This window comes from Trichomycterus rosablanca, chromosome 25, assembly GCF_030014385.1.
Source record: "Trichomycterus rosablanca isolate fTriRos1 chromosome 25, fTriRos1.hap1, whole genome shotgun sequence".
Classification (NCBI taxonomy): Eukaryota; Metazoa; Chordata; class Actinopteri; order Siluriformes; family Trichomycteridae; genus Trichomycterus; species Trichomycterus rosablanca.
Genome location: NC_086012.1, coordinates 14,729,987 through 14,748,711, shown reverse-complemented (window position 1 = coordinate 14,748,711; position 18,725 = coordinate 14,729,987). Strand labels below are relative to the sequence as shown.

General features: G+C 37.4%; 2 protein-coding genes and 1 long non-coding RNA gene across 3 annotated transcripts; 2 read left to right on the top strand and 1 right to left on the bottom strand.

The window, feature by feature from the left end:
• Nucleotides 1–1,840: 1,840 nt before the first annotated feature.
• Nucleotides 1,841–9,249, top strand: tpm4b (tropomyosin 4b). The gene is made up of 9 exons (XM_062987500.1): nucleotides 1,841–2,190; nucleotides 3,672–3,797; nucleotides 6,152–6,285; nucleotides 6,580–6,697; nucleotides 6,836–6,906; nucleotides 7,380–7,455; nucleotides 7,568–7,630; nucleotides 7,730–7,799; nucleotides 8,810–9,249. Exons 1-9 carry the CDS (start codon nucleotides 2,077–2,079, stop codon nucleotides 8,890–8,892), a joined length of 855 nt encoding a protein of 284 aa, XP_062843570.1. The 5' UTR covers nucleotides 1,841–2,076; the 3' UTR covers nucleotides 8,893–9,249.
• LOC134302410 (uncharacterized) lies at nucleotides 8,528–11,088 on the bottom strand. The gene is made up of 3 exons (XR_010007530.1): nucleotides 11,018–11,088; nucleotides 9,538–9,630; nucleotides 8,528–8,803 (listed from the first exon to the last, which is right to left on the bottom strand). It is a non-coding gene; the product is annotated as an uncharacterized LOC134302410 (long non-coding RNA).
• Nucleotides 10,577–18,486, top strand: rab8a (RAB8A, member RAS oncogene family). Its single transcript, XM_062987501.1, has 8 exons — nucleotides 10,577–10,731; nucleotides 13,307–13,367; nucleotides 13,497–13,557; nucleotides 13,676–13,753; nucleotides 13,846–13,935; nucleotides 14,333–14,398; nucleotides 15,103–15,153; nucleotides 15,273–18,486. Exons 1-8 carry the CDS (start codon nucleotides 10,608–10,610, stop codon nucleotides 15,363–15,365), a joined length of 624 nt encoding a protein of 207 aa, XP_062843571.1. The 5' UTR covers nucleotides 10,577–10,607; the 3' UTR covers nucleotides 15,366–18,486.
• The last annotated feature ends 239 nt before the right edge of the window (nucleotides 18,487–18,725 follow it).

The window sequence follows — 18,725 nt, the reverse complement described above, 5'->3', positions numbered from 1 at the left end:
ACACTTTTGGTTACATTTATGACAGGACAGGTAGTTACTGCTTACACAAGATTCATCAATTCAAGTTTTTTTTTCTATTATATTTTATGCATTTTCTCCCAATTCATCGTAGTCATTTTGTCTTCTGCTGCTGGGGGATCCCCGATTGCAGTTGAGGAGTGTATATTGCTGCTCACGCCTCCTCCGACCCACGCACAGCCCTTAGCGGAACCCTTATTCACCCAAGCATTCTGCACAGGCGCCTCTGCTAATCAGGGTCCTTACACAGCGTTTAAAGACCCTACCCTAGTCGGGTCATACCGCCCTGCAGGCACCGCCAATTATGCCCGCTAGATGGCGCCCAGCCAACTGGTGACAACACCGAGTTTTGAACCAAGGAATTCAAACACAGTCATGGACAATTTTGTATCCTCAATTCACCTCACTTGCACGTCTTTGGACTGTGGGAGGAAACCGGAGCTCCCAGAGGAAACCCACACAGACACAGGGAGAACATGTAAACTCCACCTGGAAGTAGAACCCAAGACCTTCTTGCTGTGAGGCGACAGGGCTACCCACTGTGGCATCACTAATTGTTGTCTGTTTAAATGTTGCATGAACTTTGTACTGACAGGGATGCAAAAGGTGTTTGATTTGCCATTGTGTCTATTCATATCTTTCCATTGGAGTGTGGTTTAATTCTTTGTCCTTCACCATAATTGCTACTTATTATACTATTAGTATTTTAATATACTGTATGAATACCCTTTCCTTATTAATTCTGTTTTTTAAACCTTACTTTAAAACCATTTTGTATGTAAAGTTAAAAAGGATTTGTGCACTGGAACTATATTTAGCTATCTTTAATATACTTGTTTCCCTTTACTGTGTTTCATTGCTGTCGTGCATTTACTGCTGTTATTGCATGTAACATTAGTAATGTGGTGATAGCGAGAGATCTGTCGATTTATATGTCAGCGTTTCCCTGTGAGGGTTCCTTTTAATGGATACTCGGTTTAATGTAACCTGACCTCCAGTTTTCTTGTTTCTGAGTCAGAGCTTTTCATGGAGATCAGTGCACCCCTTAGGAATGTGTAAGGCTGGAGTAACCTTACCCTAAGTCAATCCTTTACTTGCCTTCCTTCCCCTAAAGAACACACAGGACTCACACCACTGAATGCTTAAACTGTCGGAGGTTAAACTGAAACATTTTTATCCATAACTTCTAAAGCCCTTTAATACTTAACATGAAGATTTTAGTAAGTTTTTTCAAGTCTGTACACCACTGTGCCTTTTTATTGCACAGCACTGAAGGTGAGGCTGTTATTGTCCATAATTGACTCCCTTCTGCACCCCTGCACCCCTAATCTACAAACAAATATGGCATTAAGGTAAAAGAGTAGTCCAGTCAACCTCCCTCCTTCAAACACAGCCAACTGTGCCTGTCCGGTCCTGTTGACTCTCTTCTGCTCTTCTAATCTACAAACAAATCTGGCATTGCAGTAGTCAACACGAAACATTCAAAACAATTGTTATTATTTAAAAGTTAATTATGAAGAATAAGTGCTTCTATTTCTGTCTTAACAGAATAATACCTGATAATAGATGCAGCTAGTTGAAGAGGCAGCAGATGGAGAACTGAGTCAGTTAATTATTCTCTCTACAACCTTCCCTTAAAATACACTCTGTTTAAAAGGACTGTAGCATCCAAATTTGGAAGGTGGCTTGAAGAAAGGCTTCGGATAAATGTTTCATGTGTAGGGAGGGTGTTTCCATGTGTGAGGGGTGGTTTAAGAAGAAGCTATGCATATCTGAGGAGAATAAACAGGGAGGGGTGTCACCAGTGAGTGGGGTTCATTTTCAATACCTCAGGTTTAAACCTTCAACCAGAGAGCTGTGTTTCATTTCGCTCAGTCCACTCCCGTTCCAGTTCCCTCCCTCTCTCTCTCTTTGCTGTCCATCCTCTCTGTCTTAACGGGTGGTCTTGACCTCCTTGTGAGACTCTCCATCAACCTCTGAAGGAACCAGTGGTCCTGACTCTGAACATTTAGCATTCTTACAGTTTCTTTCTAAGACAGTCGAACCAAAAACAACAAGATGGAGGCCATCAAGAAGAAAATGCAAATGCTAAAGTTGGATAAGGAGAATGCCTTTGATCGTGCTGAGCAGGCTGAGACCGACAAGAAGGTAGCAGAGGACAAGTGCAAACTGGTAAGATATGGAGACTCAATGGTTGGATGGATGGATGGACAGACGGATGGATGGTTGGTTAGGTAAAAGGTCAGAAGGATGCATGATTGATTCATTGATTGATCGATTGATAATTGAATGTATAGATGATTGGGTGATCATTTTTTAATTGGAGGCGCTTTTGCCTATTAAATTACGTTAAAATAATTTGTGGGCACTCAGGTGATGCAGCAGTCTAATGCACAAGCCCACCACCACTGAGACCTTAAGTTCTTAAGTCTGACTCCCAGGTGGTGCTATCGACCTGGCCGGGAGACCGGACAGGCACAGTTGGCTGGGCTTGAAGGAGGGAAGTTGACTGGACTGAGCAATTTTCTTTAAAATGTTTTAAAACCTAATGATCAAATTCAGATTCCAAATGAATAAGAACTCTGTATCTAAAATTTCATCCGATGAAGCAGATGCAGCTTTACGTCAGACTCAGCTCCGTTGAAAAAACTGCATTGGCTTTAATTACACTTGTACATGCCAGTGATTGCTGGTCTGGTACTGCCAGAAGTATCAGCATCTAAACTACAGCTGAGACAGCTATAGTTCAACTGAGAGAAGTTACTGTATTACGGCTTGCTAATCATCTGGGTGTTGATGGTTCTGGCTTAAAATATCTGGAGTTTTAATACAGCCCTTTTATGACTGGATACTATAAATACGCTTGGCCGTCATTCACTTTGTAGTCGAACTCTCTGGAAAGATCAACGTGTAAACATTTAGTCATTAAGTCAGATCTCAGCGCATTGACCTGCAGGGATAGCAAGAAAGCATTTTAAATATACATAAAGATTATACATGTTAAAGCAGCACTAGTGAAAAAGTGTTCCTACTATCGCAAAGAGTTGCACAATTTTAAATGCATGATAATCTGAATTTGTAAAACAGTTTAAATATCATAAGAAAACAGCATCTGGAAAAGAAATGTGGGCCTTTTTTTAAATATTTCTGCTAGACTACTCACAATTAAAAAAAGAAGACCCCCTTGGTAAATGGCTTGCATCCAAAAAACTATGTTACCATCCAAAAATTTTACCATCATTTACTTGTGATAACTATACACAGTAATTGAGTGCCTATAACTAAAGCTCAAAGCTCATAATTGTCAACTTTAGATTAGAAAAAAAACAAAGAAAACACCTTTTACAGCTGAATATTTATACTAGGGAAGTTGGGAACCTGAGTGTCCTGAGTTTAGTATAAAACATTAAATTTACATGACTGCTCGCACTGACAACAAAAGTAAAGTGCCAGTTTTCTTTTTTTAAATGAGGTAAAAAAAGTACTCCAAGTACTTGGAGTACTTGGATAGAGCAAACGGTGACCAGTTTTTGTGAAGCCAGTCCTGTTTTTTTCCACTTAGTATTTCAAATAAACAGAGGTCAACTCTTGTCATCCAATATAAAGTGAATGTAGTATGAAATTTTATTGTACTTCTATTGTGTGTGTATTAGTTAGAGGATGAACTGCTGGCACAGCAGAAGAAGCTGAAGGGAACAGAGGATGAACTGGACAAGTACTCAGAGTCTGTCAAAGATGCCGAGGAGAAACTGGAACTGTCCGAGAAGAAGGCCACTGATGTAAGTACCAGAACATCGGTGCACTTCAGCCAAAAATCACTGCTGCTATAAAAAGTACATTTATTTCTTATTATTATGACTTTGTTTGGATGGACATTCTTCCCTGCTTTAAAGTGCTGCTTTAAATCAGACACTGGGAATGAACCCTTGGCCAGCTCCAAAAATCAATTTTGCTGCAGCTTCAGCTCAAGAACAGATGACAGAACACATACAGATGTGTTCAGATAGCCAAATACTAGCCATGTACAAATATATATATATATATATATATATATATATATATATATAGCCACTCCACCAATTGACTGTGGTTGCATTCAACGTAAATTCCTCTGTAGGGTGCAGAGACAAACTGGGAAATACTGTCAGTCAACTGCATCTTCATGCCACCTGTTGGCATGCCACTAATTCCATGCCAGGTGGCTAACATATTAAGTTCTCTGTGCCACCAGACAGACAGGCACTGCTGAGACTCAAACCTGTTTATTTTATACAGTATTACAAATACAAAAAAAAAGTTACAAAATTTATAGTTCACATAAAACTATGTTCAATCATTTATCGTAGCCTGTTTGAGGACCAAAGTTTCTTAATTTAAGTTACAGATTATTCATTTCTATTTCTGGAGCTAATAATTCTTAAATTTGAATGACTGCACCAGGCCTAAAACCTTTTGAGAACAGATGAAGTTAAAATCTGTGATCTGTGTAATAAAACATTCAAATGAATTTGAGTCATACCAGCAGGTTCAGCTAAAATAAGCCTGTGTGAGAAGATAGGAGCGCAGGCCTGGCTTTTAAACACGGAAATGATGCTTTTCAGACCACTAATGTTGTCCTCTTCCTGGAAACGGTGTCCACGGGAAGTATGAAGCCGGCTACACTCTTTACCTTTTTCACTTCCTGTCATTTGAACTGCTGCATGTGCTGTGGTTCAACTCTGCCTCTCTTCACAATCACACACAGCGTGACGACGATGTCACCAAGCTAAACCAGTCCTAAATCCACAATTATTCTTTTCTGTCATTATGTTAAGCAGTGTAGGTTTATTTTTTTTAAACATGAATGCACATTTACTTTATCAAACAAATAGTAATTGTGGCATCTGCAAAGGTTTAGACACCCTACTAAGTCATTAATATTAACACACTATTAGGAAAACCTAGAGTTTTCCAAAACTTTAGAAAATTCATCAAGAAATTTATGATAAAAAATTAATCCTGAATAATTCCGTCCTTTGTTACAATATTTTGAGTTCTTACCTAACTTTTACTCAAACTGTCATGGTTATGTCTGACAAGTTCAATGTTTATTGCCACCTTTGCACACAGATGTGCAGTAAGTGGGTCATTCATATTGTACGTTTGCTAAAAAAGGAATGAATTGTATTTGTGGTTAGTTTAAAACAACGGTGTCAGTATTCTGTTTAATTAACACGCCCAGCCTTTAGGGAAGAGCAAACAGAGACTGTCATTGTTGTGGGTTCTGACACAGAAGGACTGTACGTGTTTTGCTGGCTGTGATACTTACTCTGTTATTCAATTACAATTTTAAAATACAGACAATATTTAATGTGTATTTATTCAGACTTTCTAAAGTGGTTGTTATTAGAATAACAACAATTAATAGCAAAAGTTAGTATTTAAATAACTGGTAAATTATATTTACCAAGAATGATTTAGTAATATTATTTTGTACTATTATTTAGTAAATTAGGCCTTTTTGGACTGTTAATTATGAATAACTAAATAAGTATACCTTTTAGCTTCATTTATTTATGTAATAATGTGAATATTATGCTATATCATAGCTGGGTGACACACACCTATTCATTTACCCATTCACTTACACATAGATGGCCAATCCACCTTCAGCATGTTTTAGAAGGCAGGTGGAAACCAAAGTAACTAGCGAAAACTACTACATCAACAGAAAAAACATGGAAAGACCACATACTTTCTTTATTTTCCAGAAAAGGAAAAATGTGTTAGTGTAATATCTTTTGTTTAATGATCTGAAATCATTTAGCACAAAAAATATGTAATAAAGAGACAATCAGAACGAGGCACTTTCAAGTGTGTGTTTGATATTCTAGGCTCTAAGTATAAGAGCAGCATCCAGCCAAGTACAAAAGGGATACTCTCTATTTACTGGCAATTTCTGGTTGCCACAATGTTGCTTTTTATTGAGGCTTTAATCTTTGTGCATCTATTTTGTAGTTACAGCATTTATGGAAAAACTGAGGTTCAGGGTTTGTTTAAAGTGGCATTCCAAAACCATTTACTTCAGCTAAAATTAATGACTGTACCTTCAATTAAAAAAACACTGTGTTTGTGTGTGTGTGTGTGTGTGTAGGCTGAGAACGAAGTGGCTGCTCTGAACCGCAGGATTCAGCTAATTGAGGAGGAGTTGGACCGAGCTCAAGAAAGACTTGCCACCGCACTCCAGAAACTGGAGGAAGCCGAGAAAGCAGCTGATGAAAGCGAAAGGTTACCAATCACACATTAATGTCACCGCCAATCTTGTCAAAAACAGTTTTATCCAAAGTTTTGGGAAACCTGGTCAAAATACATATTATAAAACTGGCCATATTTGTACCTGCAGTACTGCAGAGTACAATGGCGCACTGGTGAGTTAATTTTTCCATCAGGTCCTTTGCTGTCATATGAGGTTTTTCTTCGCCTTTCTAGTGTTTTTGGTGTGATGGCATAAGGTTTTTGGTGTAATGAGGTATATTGTGTACAGTGGGGGTAAAATCTCTGTTTGTGTGTGTGTGTCTGTAGATGTATGAAGGTCATAGAGAATCGTGCCTCTAAGGACGAGGAGAAGATGCAGCTTCAGGAGGTTCAGCTTAAGGAGGCCAAACACATCGCTGAAGACTCTGACCGCAAATACGATGAGGTGCAAAATAATTTTTTATGTTGTTATTAATAGAATTAACATATAAAACTTGACTGATTTTACCTTTATAAATAAATATGCACATATACATAGTTATATAGTTAAATACTTGTGCCTTGCGCACTTGTGTTACTGCAGGTGGCTCGTAAGCTGGTGATTATTGAGGGTGACCTGGAGAGAGCAGAGGAGAGAGCAGAAATCGCTGAACTGTACGTATAAATTTCTCTCCCAGCATTCACAAATGACATGGTAAAAGTGTCTGGAAATCTGAACACTGATTACATTTAAAATCAAGGGATTAAAAAGTAAATGATTGTTCTCATTTCCTTTTTGGAAATGCTTTCCACTAGATTTTGGAACATATATTGACATCCATTTAGGCACAGGAACATATGTATATGTATATTTGCTGCATTGTTTTCATTTAGTAAGGTACGTTCATTGACTTTGCCTTACCACTTTTGCATAGCTGGGTAAGTTACAGTAATTTTTCCGGTAAACATTGTATGTTAATAGTTTTACTATATGTTTTTTTTTAAATGACTGATTATGGCAACATAATACTGTCACTAAATGTTACTGAGAGATGTATTGTGTGACCATGGGATCCAATCCCAATATGTGAGACTTGAGAGCTTTGTTTTCAGATAATTAAAAATTTCTTTTTATGTCCACTCTACAGTAAAAGTGGTGACCTGGAGGAAGAACTAAAAAATGTAACCAACACCCTGAAGTCACTCGAGGCTCAAGCAGAAAAGGTAAATTGTTTTTTTTTTATGTTTCTGAATGTATAATGTATCTTATTATTATGTTCAACATTTGCTGTATGAGTTGTATTACCTGATCTCTCGATTATTTGTCTCCTTGCAGTACTCAGACAAAGAAGACAAGTACGAAGAAGAAATCAGGGTGCTTGACGAGAAACTCAAAGAGGTGAGTGGCTATGATCTGAAAATGATTTGGGGTTTTTTATGAGCTTAATGTCACTTGAAGTCACTTGTGCTAATGACTTCATCATTTTTTTGACTGCAGGCAGAGACGCGTTGTGAGTTTGCAGAGAAAACCGTGGCTAAACTGGAAAAGACCACTGATGAAATTGAGGGTAAGAACCTGTCCACTCATGATTCACTCACGGACTCTTTTCCCTTCAGATCTGATCACATTTACACAGTAAAATCATTAGTAACAGAAGGGCTAGGTGATGCGTCCACCATGTTCTTATTACACGGTATTTACTACTGTGATACACAAATTCACAAGTACTCACAGTCAGTATTTGACTGAATATTACAATATAATTTGTTAGATTTTCAGTTTTAGGCACCTTCATACTAGATATTTAAAACAGTTTAAACCTTTTCCTTTTTATAAAGTGAATTTACTGTTTTTCTCAGCACTTCACAGACAATTTTGCTCAAACTTAATGTGAAATTAATTGACTTGCTTTAACAATCCTAATCAGTGATGTCAGCAGACACAGGGCAGGAAATTGTTGGAATTTAACCTTTGATTGCTTGTACCTCATCACAGTGACATTTTATCTTGATAAAAGTTCTGAGATTAGGCGCTCAGAAAGACTCGTTGAAGCACAAAGTTGGAATAGTGCAAATACCAAAAAGAAAGACACTGAAGTGGCTGTTCACTAGATTTGTGGTGTTTGCTAAACATTTAGCACTATGAGGATCAGCTTTTTACTGATATTCATAATCAGGGCTGGAAGGTATGATGATATACAGTGGTGAGCTGGTTATTTATTGTAGTTTGCTGTAAACCACTGCTTCATCAATAAACCTAAAAAGAAAGTGAGATTTCATACACACAAGACTCCCAGCTAACCAAGTGAAAATGAAGACATAGCAATGAAAAATGAAAAGAAAAAAAACATGAGCATTAATCTGGCCCAGACAGTTGGACACATCACCCACCCCCATACTTGAATCAGACACTGCAATCATTTTTTGTTTCAGTTTCTATTTGCCTTCTTGCATAAGTTTTACTGTCACACCTCCTTTTTCCATGTCCTAAAGTCTCCACTTATTCTTTTCTTCACATGTCCTTTTTCTCCTGTTGCTGAAACTCCTCTCGTCTGTGCCCTTGACCTCTGACCTACAGATGAAGTATATTCTCAGAAGATGAGATTCAAGGCAATTACTGAGGAGCTGGATCATGCTCTGAATGACATGACCTCCTTATAGACGAAACTGTCCGTATCTCTCATGTCACCAGTGCCAGATATGATAAAGAAAACTACCTTTAACTGCTTATCTGAATCTTTCATTATGAAATATGCATGTCACGTAATTCAGGTGCTGCTGAGTCATTCAGAAGTGACAGTAATAACTCAGGCATTGCTCCTAACTTAATAACATGCTGCATAAACTAATGTCTTAGCTATTCGACACTTGGCTTCTCATTGGCTTCTTTTCTCTTTTGTTTTCATTTCTGTAACTGCACCTGGAATTTCTGTCTTAACTACAGTCTGGCCTTATTTCCAAAGTGAACACTTAAATGATTAATAAATGTCATTTAAAAAATAAAGTTTTTCACAATTACTGTTTCTTTTCCTTTCCTTTCTTTTCTATTTAAACTTCGGTTTAAATAGTTTAGCGAATCTTGTAAAAGTTTGCCACTCATTCTAGTAGCTTTATTATTATTAGAAAGAAAGAGAGAAAAGAGAGAGAGACTTGGGTGTGTTTGTGGGTAATTTTTTGTCATGTGCTGTTGTCTGAGTCATGTTTTCTATTTTTTACAATACACACCCACACATTCTATCATCACATTGACACATTACATGTCGATAGATTATCAAACATAGATATTATAATGACGTTACCACCTACATCCATGAGCGTTTTCTGTATTAATGAATTCCTGTTCCTTTTCTTTTCCTTTTCTTTACTCTGTGTTCCGGAAACACGAGGGTCGGCTTGAATCTGCAAAAATTGACAAGAATTGACATTAAAAGTTGTCAACAGTATTCACATAAAAATGTGTTTTTTCCACTCAAGGAAACATCTTACTAATTTACATTATTTTAAACTTGTTTTATACTAATGCAAAGTCTGCTTTTACATTTTCAGAACGAATAGAAGCTTAATCAGGACTGATAATACATGGATTAATTCAGTGTTTACAATAGTTCTTACTATCAGATGTTTCAAGCTTGTTTCAAGTTTCTTGTGAATAACGGGCTTAATTGGAAGATAGACTGACAGAACATAAACGTTAAATAAAACGTAGGTACAATGTTTATGTAGATATCTGAATTAAGTCATTTTAAGGTATAGGGAAAACATTTTAGTGATAAACACTTTGTCATTCATTATTAGTACCTTTATTAAGGCAATAATTAAGCTAAAACTGTAAAGACAGATCACATAAGATACTGTTCTTTTTGTTGGGAAAAAAAAACTTTACTTTGGTCAGTAAAGTTTGATTAGTAGAGGGAGTTTGGGTGGTGGTACAGAATATCACATGCTTCATGGTGTACCATTACAAGCTTTTACATAAGTTGACATTAATACAACGCACACTGACTATAAACGTTGTACTTCCCCTCAGCTTCCTGTGTATAAACATAAACTAGCTTTTTGTGAGTCCAGTTCCGCCTAACCTCACGCTTCTCCTGTCCTACATGAAGCTTTGCCAGACCTGGGGCTTGGTCTCTAGCAAGATGTCACTCAATAATCAGGTTCTTGTTACGTCCCAATTCGTATAATAGTGTGCTTAGGAGTGTGCTAGAAAGGTCACTATTATGCACAGAATGCGCACTATTTAGGAACCCTATGCAGAGAGCCAGTAGGTGATACTGGACGCGGCCCGTGAGTCAGCCCGGGGAGCGCTCTTTGCTCTGTGTCTACGCGGCGTTGTGAGCACATTTGCCGGGCGGGATTTCCGCAAATTAACAAGTATGGCGAAAACGTACGATTATTTGTTTAAACTGCTGTTGATTGGAGATTCGGGAGTCGGGAAGACCTGTGTGTTGTTCAGATTCTCAGAAGATGCCTTTAACTCCACTTTTATATCAACAATAGGTGGGTTTTTATCCTTAATTGTGTCATCAGTATCATCTGCGTTTGTTAGTTGTCTGACACATAGCTAGAGCTGCGTCCTAAAGCGCATACTACCAATTCAGTCAGGAAATCAATGCGATGTTGTTATTTTTGACTTAATATTTAGTGCGGGTTGTATGCGTGTTAGGACGCAGCTCTAGCTGTGTGTCAGACAGTTAATTTCGATTTATAGCTAGCGCTAGCCTGTAACTTCCTATCTTTAAAACCAGTATGTGCTTACAAGTTCAAATCGTTATTTCTTATTTACCCTAACTCCGTTTCAGTGTTATCACAGTCAAGATTTCAAATTCGTTTACAACATCACTATTTGTATTCTCATTGTTCGACTCATCGTTAGCTTCTTAGCTAAATTCTCATCCTGCCTCTGAATGTGCATACTATCATACTTCCATACTAAGTAGTATGTCACAATCCCAGCGACAGTTTGTGTCTAACTCTGCTCTGACATACTACGCAGTATGAAAGTATGTAGCATGCGACGCTGCCCCAATGGCCGTTCAATATTTCGGAAGTTATAGCACACTAGCTAACTGGCTAGTAAGTAAGGAAGCACTCACTTAAGTTTGTAAATTTATTTCGTGTTTAAACACAAAGTACCAATTAAATAGTTTATTATAGTCAAGTAAAATGTATTTAAACTGTCAAAATTGCAAAAAACAGTATTTTTATACGTAGGTCGTAATTTAGACTACCGGCTAGCTTGCTAACCTGTTAGCGTAACTGTAACTCCCAAACCGCATACTAGCGTACTCACTAGTACGCCAAATTATTACATCTACAATGATGTGTTGCCATACTATGTAGTACACTAGTATTTCGATTCAAGCTTAAGACGATATAATGTGTCTAGTTTTATTTATTTTTTTATTTTTTTATTAAGTATTCATCCCGACTCTCTGTATATTCACCACCTTGATTAATTCCCAGCTGAGTTAACACTGACAGCTATTACAGACATCAGGTCTTTTGTGGGTCTCAGTAAATTTAGCACAACGTACAAACATTTCTTTTTGTGGGTCCTTTTCTGTGTGGAGTTTGCATGTTCTCCCAGTGTCCGCGTGGGTTTCCTCCGGGTGCTCTGGTTTCCTCCCACAGTCCAAAGACGTGCAAGTGAGGTGAATTGGAGATACTAAACTGTCCAAGACTGTGTTCGATATAACCTTGTGTGATGAGTAGCTACCGTTCCTGTCATGAATGTAACCAAAGTGTAAAACATGACGTTAAAATCCTAATAAACAAACAAGGTTTTGAGGATACAGTGGTGCACAGCAATTTTGAAGCCTTGCCTGAGATGTTGAAAAGGTTAAGTTGCTGGATAGTATCTTTAAGAGTACACATTTTGTACCATTAGTACATTGTAATAGATTTAGGCTTTTATGGAATATTCTCCACCAGTTGATAAAGGTTTCTTTACTGAGCCCGGTTCGTTGCTGAGTTCGGGAGAAGTTGATGGCACAAGTTCCAGGGTGCGAACACATACACACGGTTGTAATATAACTCATGGCTATAAAGTTAACTAAAGATACAATAAAAGAAATATATTCTAACACATTGTTGTACCCTTAAGCTAAGAAAATCCTGTTTTCTGCATGGCAGGGATTTGTTGATTCTTTGTAACAGGACAGCTCTAAAGGAAATCCAATGAAATGTTCAATCACATTTTCAAATCATCATGATGATAACTATGGTTTATAATAGATTTATATTAACATTTTCCAGTGGTCTTGCTCTAAATATTGTTGTTTTTCTGTTTAAACATAATAGTTTTTTTTTCTTATGAACATTTTTTCCCATGTTAAGCAGCTATCAAATCACATGGCAATGTAACACTTTCTTGACTGTGGAGGGTCTTGCACATATTCCAGCAGCTTCTCATTCATGACAGTCCTGTTATTAATATTATTTTTATGTTCGGTAATTGGATTACATCTAACCATCCAGGCATTGTCCTTTTCAGTTTGGGTTTTCACTCTCACCTTGGCATGAAATCACTATTCCATTTCTTTGAGTGGGTGCATATAATTCCTAAACACACTAAATAATTGTAATTATTGAAACGTTATACTTCACCAAATTAATAATGTAAGTTTGTGCATGTATATGTTTGACCCTTTTTATGCCTGGAAAGCCCACAAACTTACGAAAGAATTCAAACCATTGTTTGGATGGACAGAACAGATGTGTTGAAATCATACAGCACCTAAAAATAACATTAGCCACAATCATTGAAATAGCCACATTATACGTGCCCCTTACTTGTGTATGTAAACTTTAACTGCAAATGTGAAGTATGCAGAATAATTGGAGGTCGCCATTATGTATAAACATAGTCTCCATCCATCTGTTTAGTCTTATTTAAAGCTTAGCATTTGTTTTATTACGCATAATCAGCCAAACAGATCATTAATTTTAGATGACGTGAATACCAGCCACTTGACTTTTTTTTATTTTTTACAACTTTAGAAAGAAGTGTTATTGTTAAATCCACTTGCTGAATGTTTATCCTTCACTCCTGATTGATGTGCTTGTCCTGCAGGTATTGATTTCAAGATTAGGACAATAGAGTTAGATGGAAAGAAGATCAAGTTACAGATATGGTATGTTCCTGTTCTTCCAACCTTATCAAAGGCAATACTTGAACTTTCAGGTTCCTTTTAAACCTAACTGTACATGCCAATTTGCATTTTTGGTCACTGCCTGCCTAATTTTAATTTGCATTTGTTTAGGGACACAGCAGGACAGGAGAGGTTCCGAACAATCACGACGGCATATTACAGAGGAGCTATGGTGAGTTAGCTCTCAAAAACACTCAAACACAATCTTTTAAACATAACCTATATAAATAACACTGAAACACACTCATGTATGCGTCGAGTCATGAGCTGATATTGTGATCCACACACAGGGCATTATGCTGGTATATGACATCACCAATGAGAAATCCTTTGACAACATCAAGAACTGGATCAGAAACATAGAAGAGGTGAGAAATACTGACTGGATAGATCATTGTGCATTATACATTATGACTGAACACACCCTAACACTGTGTGCCTTTTTTGGGATTTTACCCAGCATGCATCAGCAGATGTTGAGAAGATGATTTTGGGGAACAAATGTGACATCAATGACAAGCGACAAGTATCCAAAGAGAGAGGGGAAAAGGTGAGATATCTGATGAGCTCCTCGTTTCCTGTTTAAATAATTATCATTCTGTTTTTGTTTTTTTCATTCTGAGCAAAACATGACCTTCAATTTTTCATTTATGCAGGGCTCACTAGACATTGTCATCCATGTCTTAGGGGGTGCCAACTGGATATGACTAGATTAATTCTTTCCTAATCATTTAAAGAATTTCCCTGCAATCAAATTACTAATGTGCTTGTGACTTCAATAGTCCTGTAATTGACAAATTAAATGTAGCTACCTCATTAAGTCCATTTAAAGTCAAGAATTGGTTAAATGTGACCTAACCTCCCAGAAAGAAAATTGGTTTTATGAATAAAAGTAATTTGTTTTACCCAACACGATTATTCATGAAAGTGGTTCATTCTTTTTTCAGTTGGCGTTAGAGTATGGCATCAAGTTCATGGAGACGAGTGCGAAGGCGAACATCAACGTGGAGAACGTGAGTAACATTTAGCGCAGTTAATTGTGGATGTGCACGGATGTAACTTGCTTGCTGTGTTTTCTGGACTATAAGTTACTAGTGTAGTATATCACTAAATTCTGTCTGCACTGAGAAAATAAAATTATTAATTTATTAATTCCCTTAGAAAAAAGGTCATTAATCAGCTTACACTTAGAATCTGCAGTGAATACATTAAAAAAACTTTTTTTTTTTTTTTTTTATATAATAAGAAATATTCATCACTCATGATGTTCATTCACCCTTGATGCCTTGCATGAAACATGCAGGTCCGTAAACAAATGAATTAGACTTTAAAATGTTAAAGTTGTTAAAGATGTCATTTAGTCTTTATCAGTTGTAATAATAAATACTAAATAAATAATAAATACCTTGTTTCCCCCAGACATAGAGAATCAAGACACATGAACATTTGTTTGTTGGACTATTCCCACCACTATCTTTGCTGCTATCTTTGATTTCCAAAACAACTGGTTCCCCGTTACCAAACACACAAAAGCATCCTAGAAATGCCCACAAGCACCAGCAGACAGGCATCATGCATAGCAACAAATCTGATAAATTAGAAACTGCTTTTATAGTCCAGAAAATATGGTAAATATCAATGTACGTCTGTCAGGGTGAGAACAAAAATGTTGAACATAAACCGTTACTGTATGTACTGTCCCGTTTTCTGCTTTCAGGCATTCTTAACACTCGCCAGAGACATCAAAGCAAAGATGGATACGAAACTGGTATGATTCATTTTACTCATTAGCTGTTATAAAATTAGAATTTAAATGCACAGTTTACACAGTTACTTAGACAATTGCTTTTATTCTTAAATTTAAACCCTTTGTGTTTTTTCTTGCAGGAGGGCAACAATCCACAGGGCAGCAGTCACGGAGTGAAGATCACCACTGAGCAACAGAAAAAGAGCAGTTTCTTCCGCTGTGTTCTACTGTGAAGACAAAGGCCTTACCGTCCACCATTCCTGGGGCTGGACTCAACTGGACTGTGCTCCTGATTTTAGCACTTCTATTTCTCTCTACCCTTCCTCCCTGGATCTCTCTCTCTCTCTCTCTTTTACTTTCTCTTTACTCTTGCTTTTTTCTGCATTAATCTTCATCCAGCCCTGACACAGTTGGGATCAGCTCTGCTCCTCTAATCTGCTTCCACTGAATCACTGGCGACACCGTCTCTTCCAGTTTTTTTTCCTGATGAAGCCATGCTCGTTGTTTTTCCACTTAAGGTTCAAGAGCAAAGTGGGAAACGTGTCCGAGTTGCAGCAATAATTACTTGCACCTCTTAAAGGGTTTTGATAAGTGCACCGCTGCCAAAATCCATTTGATCTGACATGTTGAGCCAGTTATTCACAATCATTCCTTTTGTATTCTCTCATTTCACGGACAAATATCAAATATTTTATTTTGTTCATCGCTTTGCTGCTTTGTTTGTTTTGGGGTTTTTTCTTTTTTGCTCTCCTCACAACTCGCCCTTGTCGTGTCGATAGTCTTTGGTTACTGTCTGTGGAGTTTGGCATGTTTACCCTGTGACCTGTGGGCATTTTATTTTTCTTCCATTTCCAAGAGAACATGCCACTAGTTGGATTGGCTACTCTAAATTGCCCTCGGGATATAAGTAAGTGTGTGATTCTTTAAAGCACTGGCACCTGGTCCAGTTCCTGCCCCATTGCTTACTAGAAAGGGTTTCACATTTACTGTGACCCTGACCAATGAATAAGTTCATGTTTTGATTTATTTTCTGGACGGCATTTTAATATCGTCATGTTGACAGAGTGGACCCTAGCTTTTCTCTCGATTGACCAATCCTGAGTCACAGCCACTTGTGTCTGGTTTATTCATTTACAAAGCTTTCGGATGATCTGGTGGATGTGCAGAGGGGGCAAGACAAAAAGGAAAAGTGTGGAAAGTGTGTGGTGGAGCTTTGACAGGTCTGTACTCTGACAAATTCCATACTGAACTGGGAACTGGACCCACTGCAACCCTGACTGTGCCTAAACAGTTAGTAACAATAAATAAGTATACATAGTTTACAGTATGTACTTAAGGTTGCTGCCTCTGTTTGCATAGAAAGCTGTCCGATTAGTGAAATGCTACCAAATCGTATGTGCATTTTTCAGTAGTGAGGTGGTAATGTCATTCCATTTTAAATAAATAAGTAATAAGGAGATTTTTATCGTATGAGTATCAGGACAACACTGATAAAAACTGATAGATACATATTTTCCTAACATAAACTTTTTAAGTAATCCATATTATATATATTTTTCAGTCCCTTTAAAAAAACGAAAGTGAAGTGTTTCTAACAAGTTAGTGTTTAATGGATCATGGTTTTTCTAACTTTATCTCCATGGTTTTTTTTTGTAAACAGTCAATGTAACACTGAACACCTCTTTAGTGTTTACTGCTCCCACAAACTCCCACCCCTGTTTATAACCATTAATTTAGCTGGCTGTTAGAGGCATTTCTAAAAAAAAATTAACCAGACTTACATTTATCCAGCGTCATGTCTGGTTTTAAAAACCGGGATTGTCCTGCATTTCCTACCGCCTATTTCTTGCCGGCTCTAAGCTGAAAACTACTAGAAATTTAAAAAAGAAAGAAGGTAAAATGCTCCAGGCCGTCCAACCCAGGAATAAATGAAGTCTAAACGTTATCTTCATATAGTCTTTTCCTGGTTTGGACTGTAGGTGGCATTATGTACGCAACAAGATCTGTCAGTGCTGCTGCGCTCACTCGGGTGCGAATAGATTAGATTCACATGAATGGATCTGTAATCTGATGAGAGAACTGATCCACTGCGCGGTGCTCAGAACCATTATTGTTCTTCCATTGGCTTGATCAAGTCATGTAATCAAGGTATACTATATGAGTCCATGAGTTGGTGCTGCATAGCAACATTGGTCCTGGTGATCTGGGTTTAAGCCTTACCTCCAGTTGCTGTGAGATGGTTGAGGTACTCTGGTTTCCACCCACATCCTAAAATATGTAGAAGGTGGGTTGGCTGCTCTATGTTTCCCTTGGGTGTGAGTGCATTTGAAGGGGTTTAATGTAAAGGAATGGTTGGAAAATTATTCTGTGTTGGGGCTCTACAAGCAGCTTTTTTGTCATTTTGCGGAAAAAAACACTTGCTTTTACCCAAAGAATCCTGAGCTTGTCTGTGTCTCCATATCATGCCAGTCCAACCTCCAGCCCACGTCCATGACACCCTGTTCCCTCTGCCCTTTGATCTTCAACCATTTGTCTTAATTACTAATACTTGATCTGTCATTTTAGATCTATGCATCATGAAGTTGACATTTTTGACCTCTATACGTATTTCTGCATATTTTTCTCGACGACTGCAGTAGTGTGTTTTTTTGTCGTTTTTTTATATATATATATTTCTAAAAAACATTCCCATAATTTGTCCTGCCTCTCCCCTGTATTGCTTTCCTGTTTTCTTTTGTGCAATCTGGGCTCTTTAATAAGAGACGTGTAAAGACTGTATTGGGTGAGAAATTTCACCAGTCCTGAGTGCATTTGCTTTGTTAACCTGTAATGCAGTAGATGATCTGGCCTTGCGTACAGACGACTCGTCTAATAATTCAATCCAGTGTTGGTTTTCCACTCTGTATTTTCACACTCCGGAGGGCACCTTGATTCTTTACTGAAAGTTGAGTGCCTTCTCTCGAGTCAGAATTATGTGGATTGGAAAACATTTTTAAAAGTAGGATGTGATAGAGGCTGTCAGTGCTTCCTTAAGTTCCATCAGTTTTGCAAGCTGCATTTATTCCCTTAATGTTGCTCCAAGCAGCAGATCAGTCCTGATCTTGTGTTGAAATTGCTGTCATGGATATCATTTCCAGTTCTTTTTATTCCCACGTTCATGTAATTGTCATTTGCGAGGTGATTAGGTAGAAGAAGGTTGTTACATTTTGAAAAAAGAAAAAAAAAACTAAAGAAAAAAGGAACAATTGTAAATAACACTCTAAACAGATCTACTTAAATTGTACTGTACTTTCTAAAAATCATATTGAAAAAAGTCTACAATTTTGTAGATTTATTAAAATAAGATTCTTTTAAGGACTGGAGTTGTGTGTTTATTTCAATCTTGGCTGTAGGTGTGAATCTTCTTGCTTTTTAAACTACCAGCTAATTGTGCTGCCGGTACAAAAAACAAACAAGATTACAAGAAATCATTCTTTATTTTCACAATGGCTGTAGTGAAATCAGTATATGTCACATAGATTAGGATAGTGCAACGTTTTAAAGTAGTGCAACATGATCTTAAGTATTTAAGTGCTTTTAAAAAAGTGCTGTAA

What these genes read in the sequence shown, in the direction of transcription:
- tpm4b (XM_062987500.1), top strand. Translation starts at nt 2,077, where the DNA reads ATGGAGGCCATCAAGAAGAAAATGCAAATGCTAAAGTTGGATAAGGAG. An exon ending in AGAGCAGAAATCGCTGAACT is followed by an intron (nt 6,907 to 7,379) that starts GTACGTATAAAT and finishes TCCACTCTACAG; the next exon opens with TAAAAGTGGTGACCTGGAGG. An exon ending in GACCACTGATGAAATTGAGG is followed by an intron (nt 7,800 to 8,809) that starts GTAAGAACCTGT and finishes TCTGACCTACAG; the next exon opens with ATGAAGTATATTCTCAGAAG.
- rab8a (XM_062987501.1), top strand. Translation starts at nt 10,608, where the DNA reads ATGGCGAAAACGTACGATTATTTGTTTAAACTGCTGTTGATTGGAGAT. An exon ending in AAGATCAAGTTACAGATATG is followed by an intron (nt 13,368 to 13,496) that starts GTATGTTCCTGT and finishes GCATTTGTTTAG; the next exon opens with GGACACAGCAGGACAGGAGA. An exon ending in CGAACATCAACGTGGAGAAC is followed by an intron (nt 14,399 to 15,102) that starts GTGAGTAACATT and finishes TTCTGCTTTCAG; the next exon opens with GCATTCTTAACACTCGCCAG.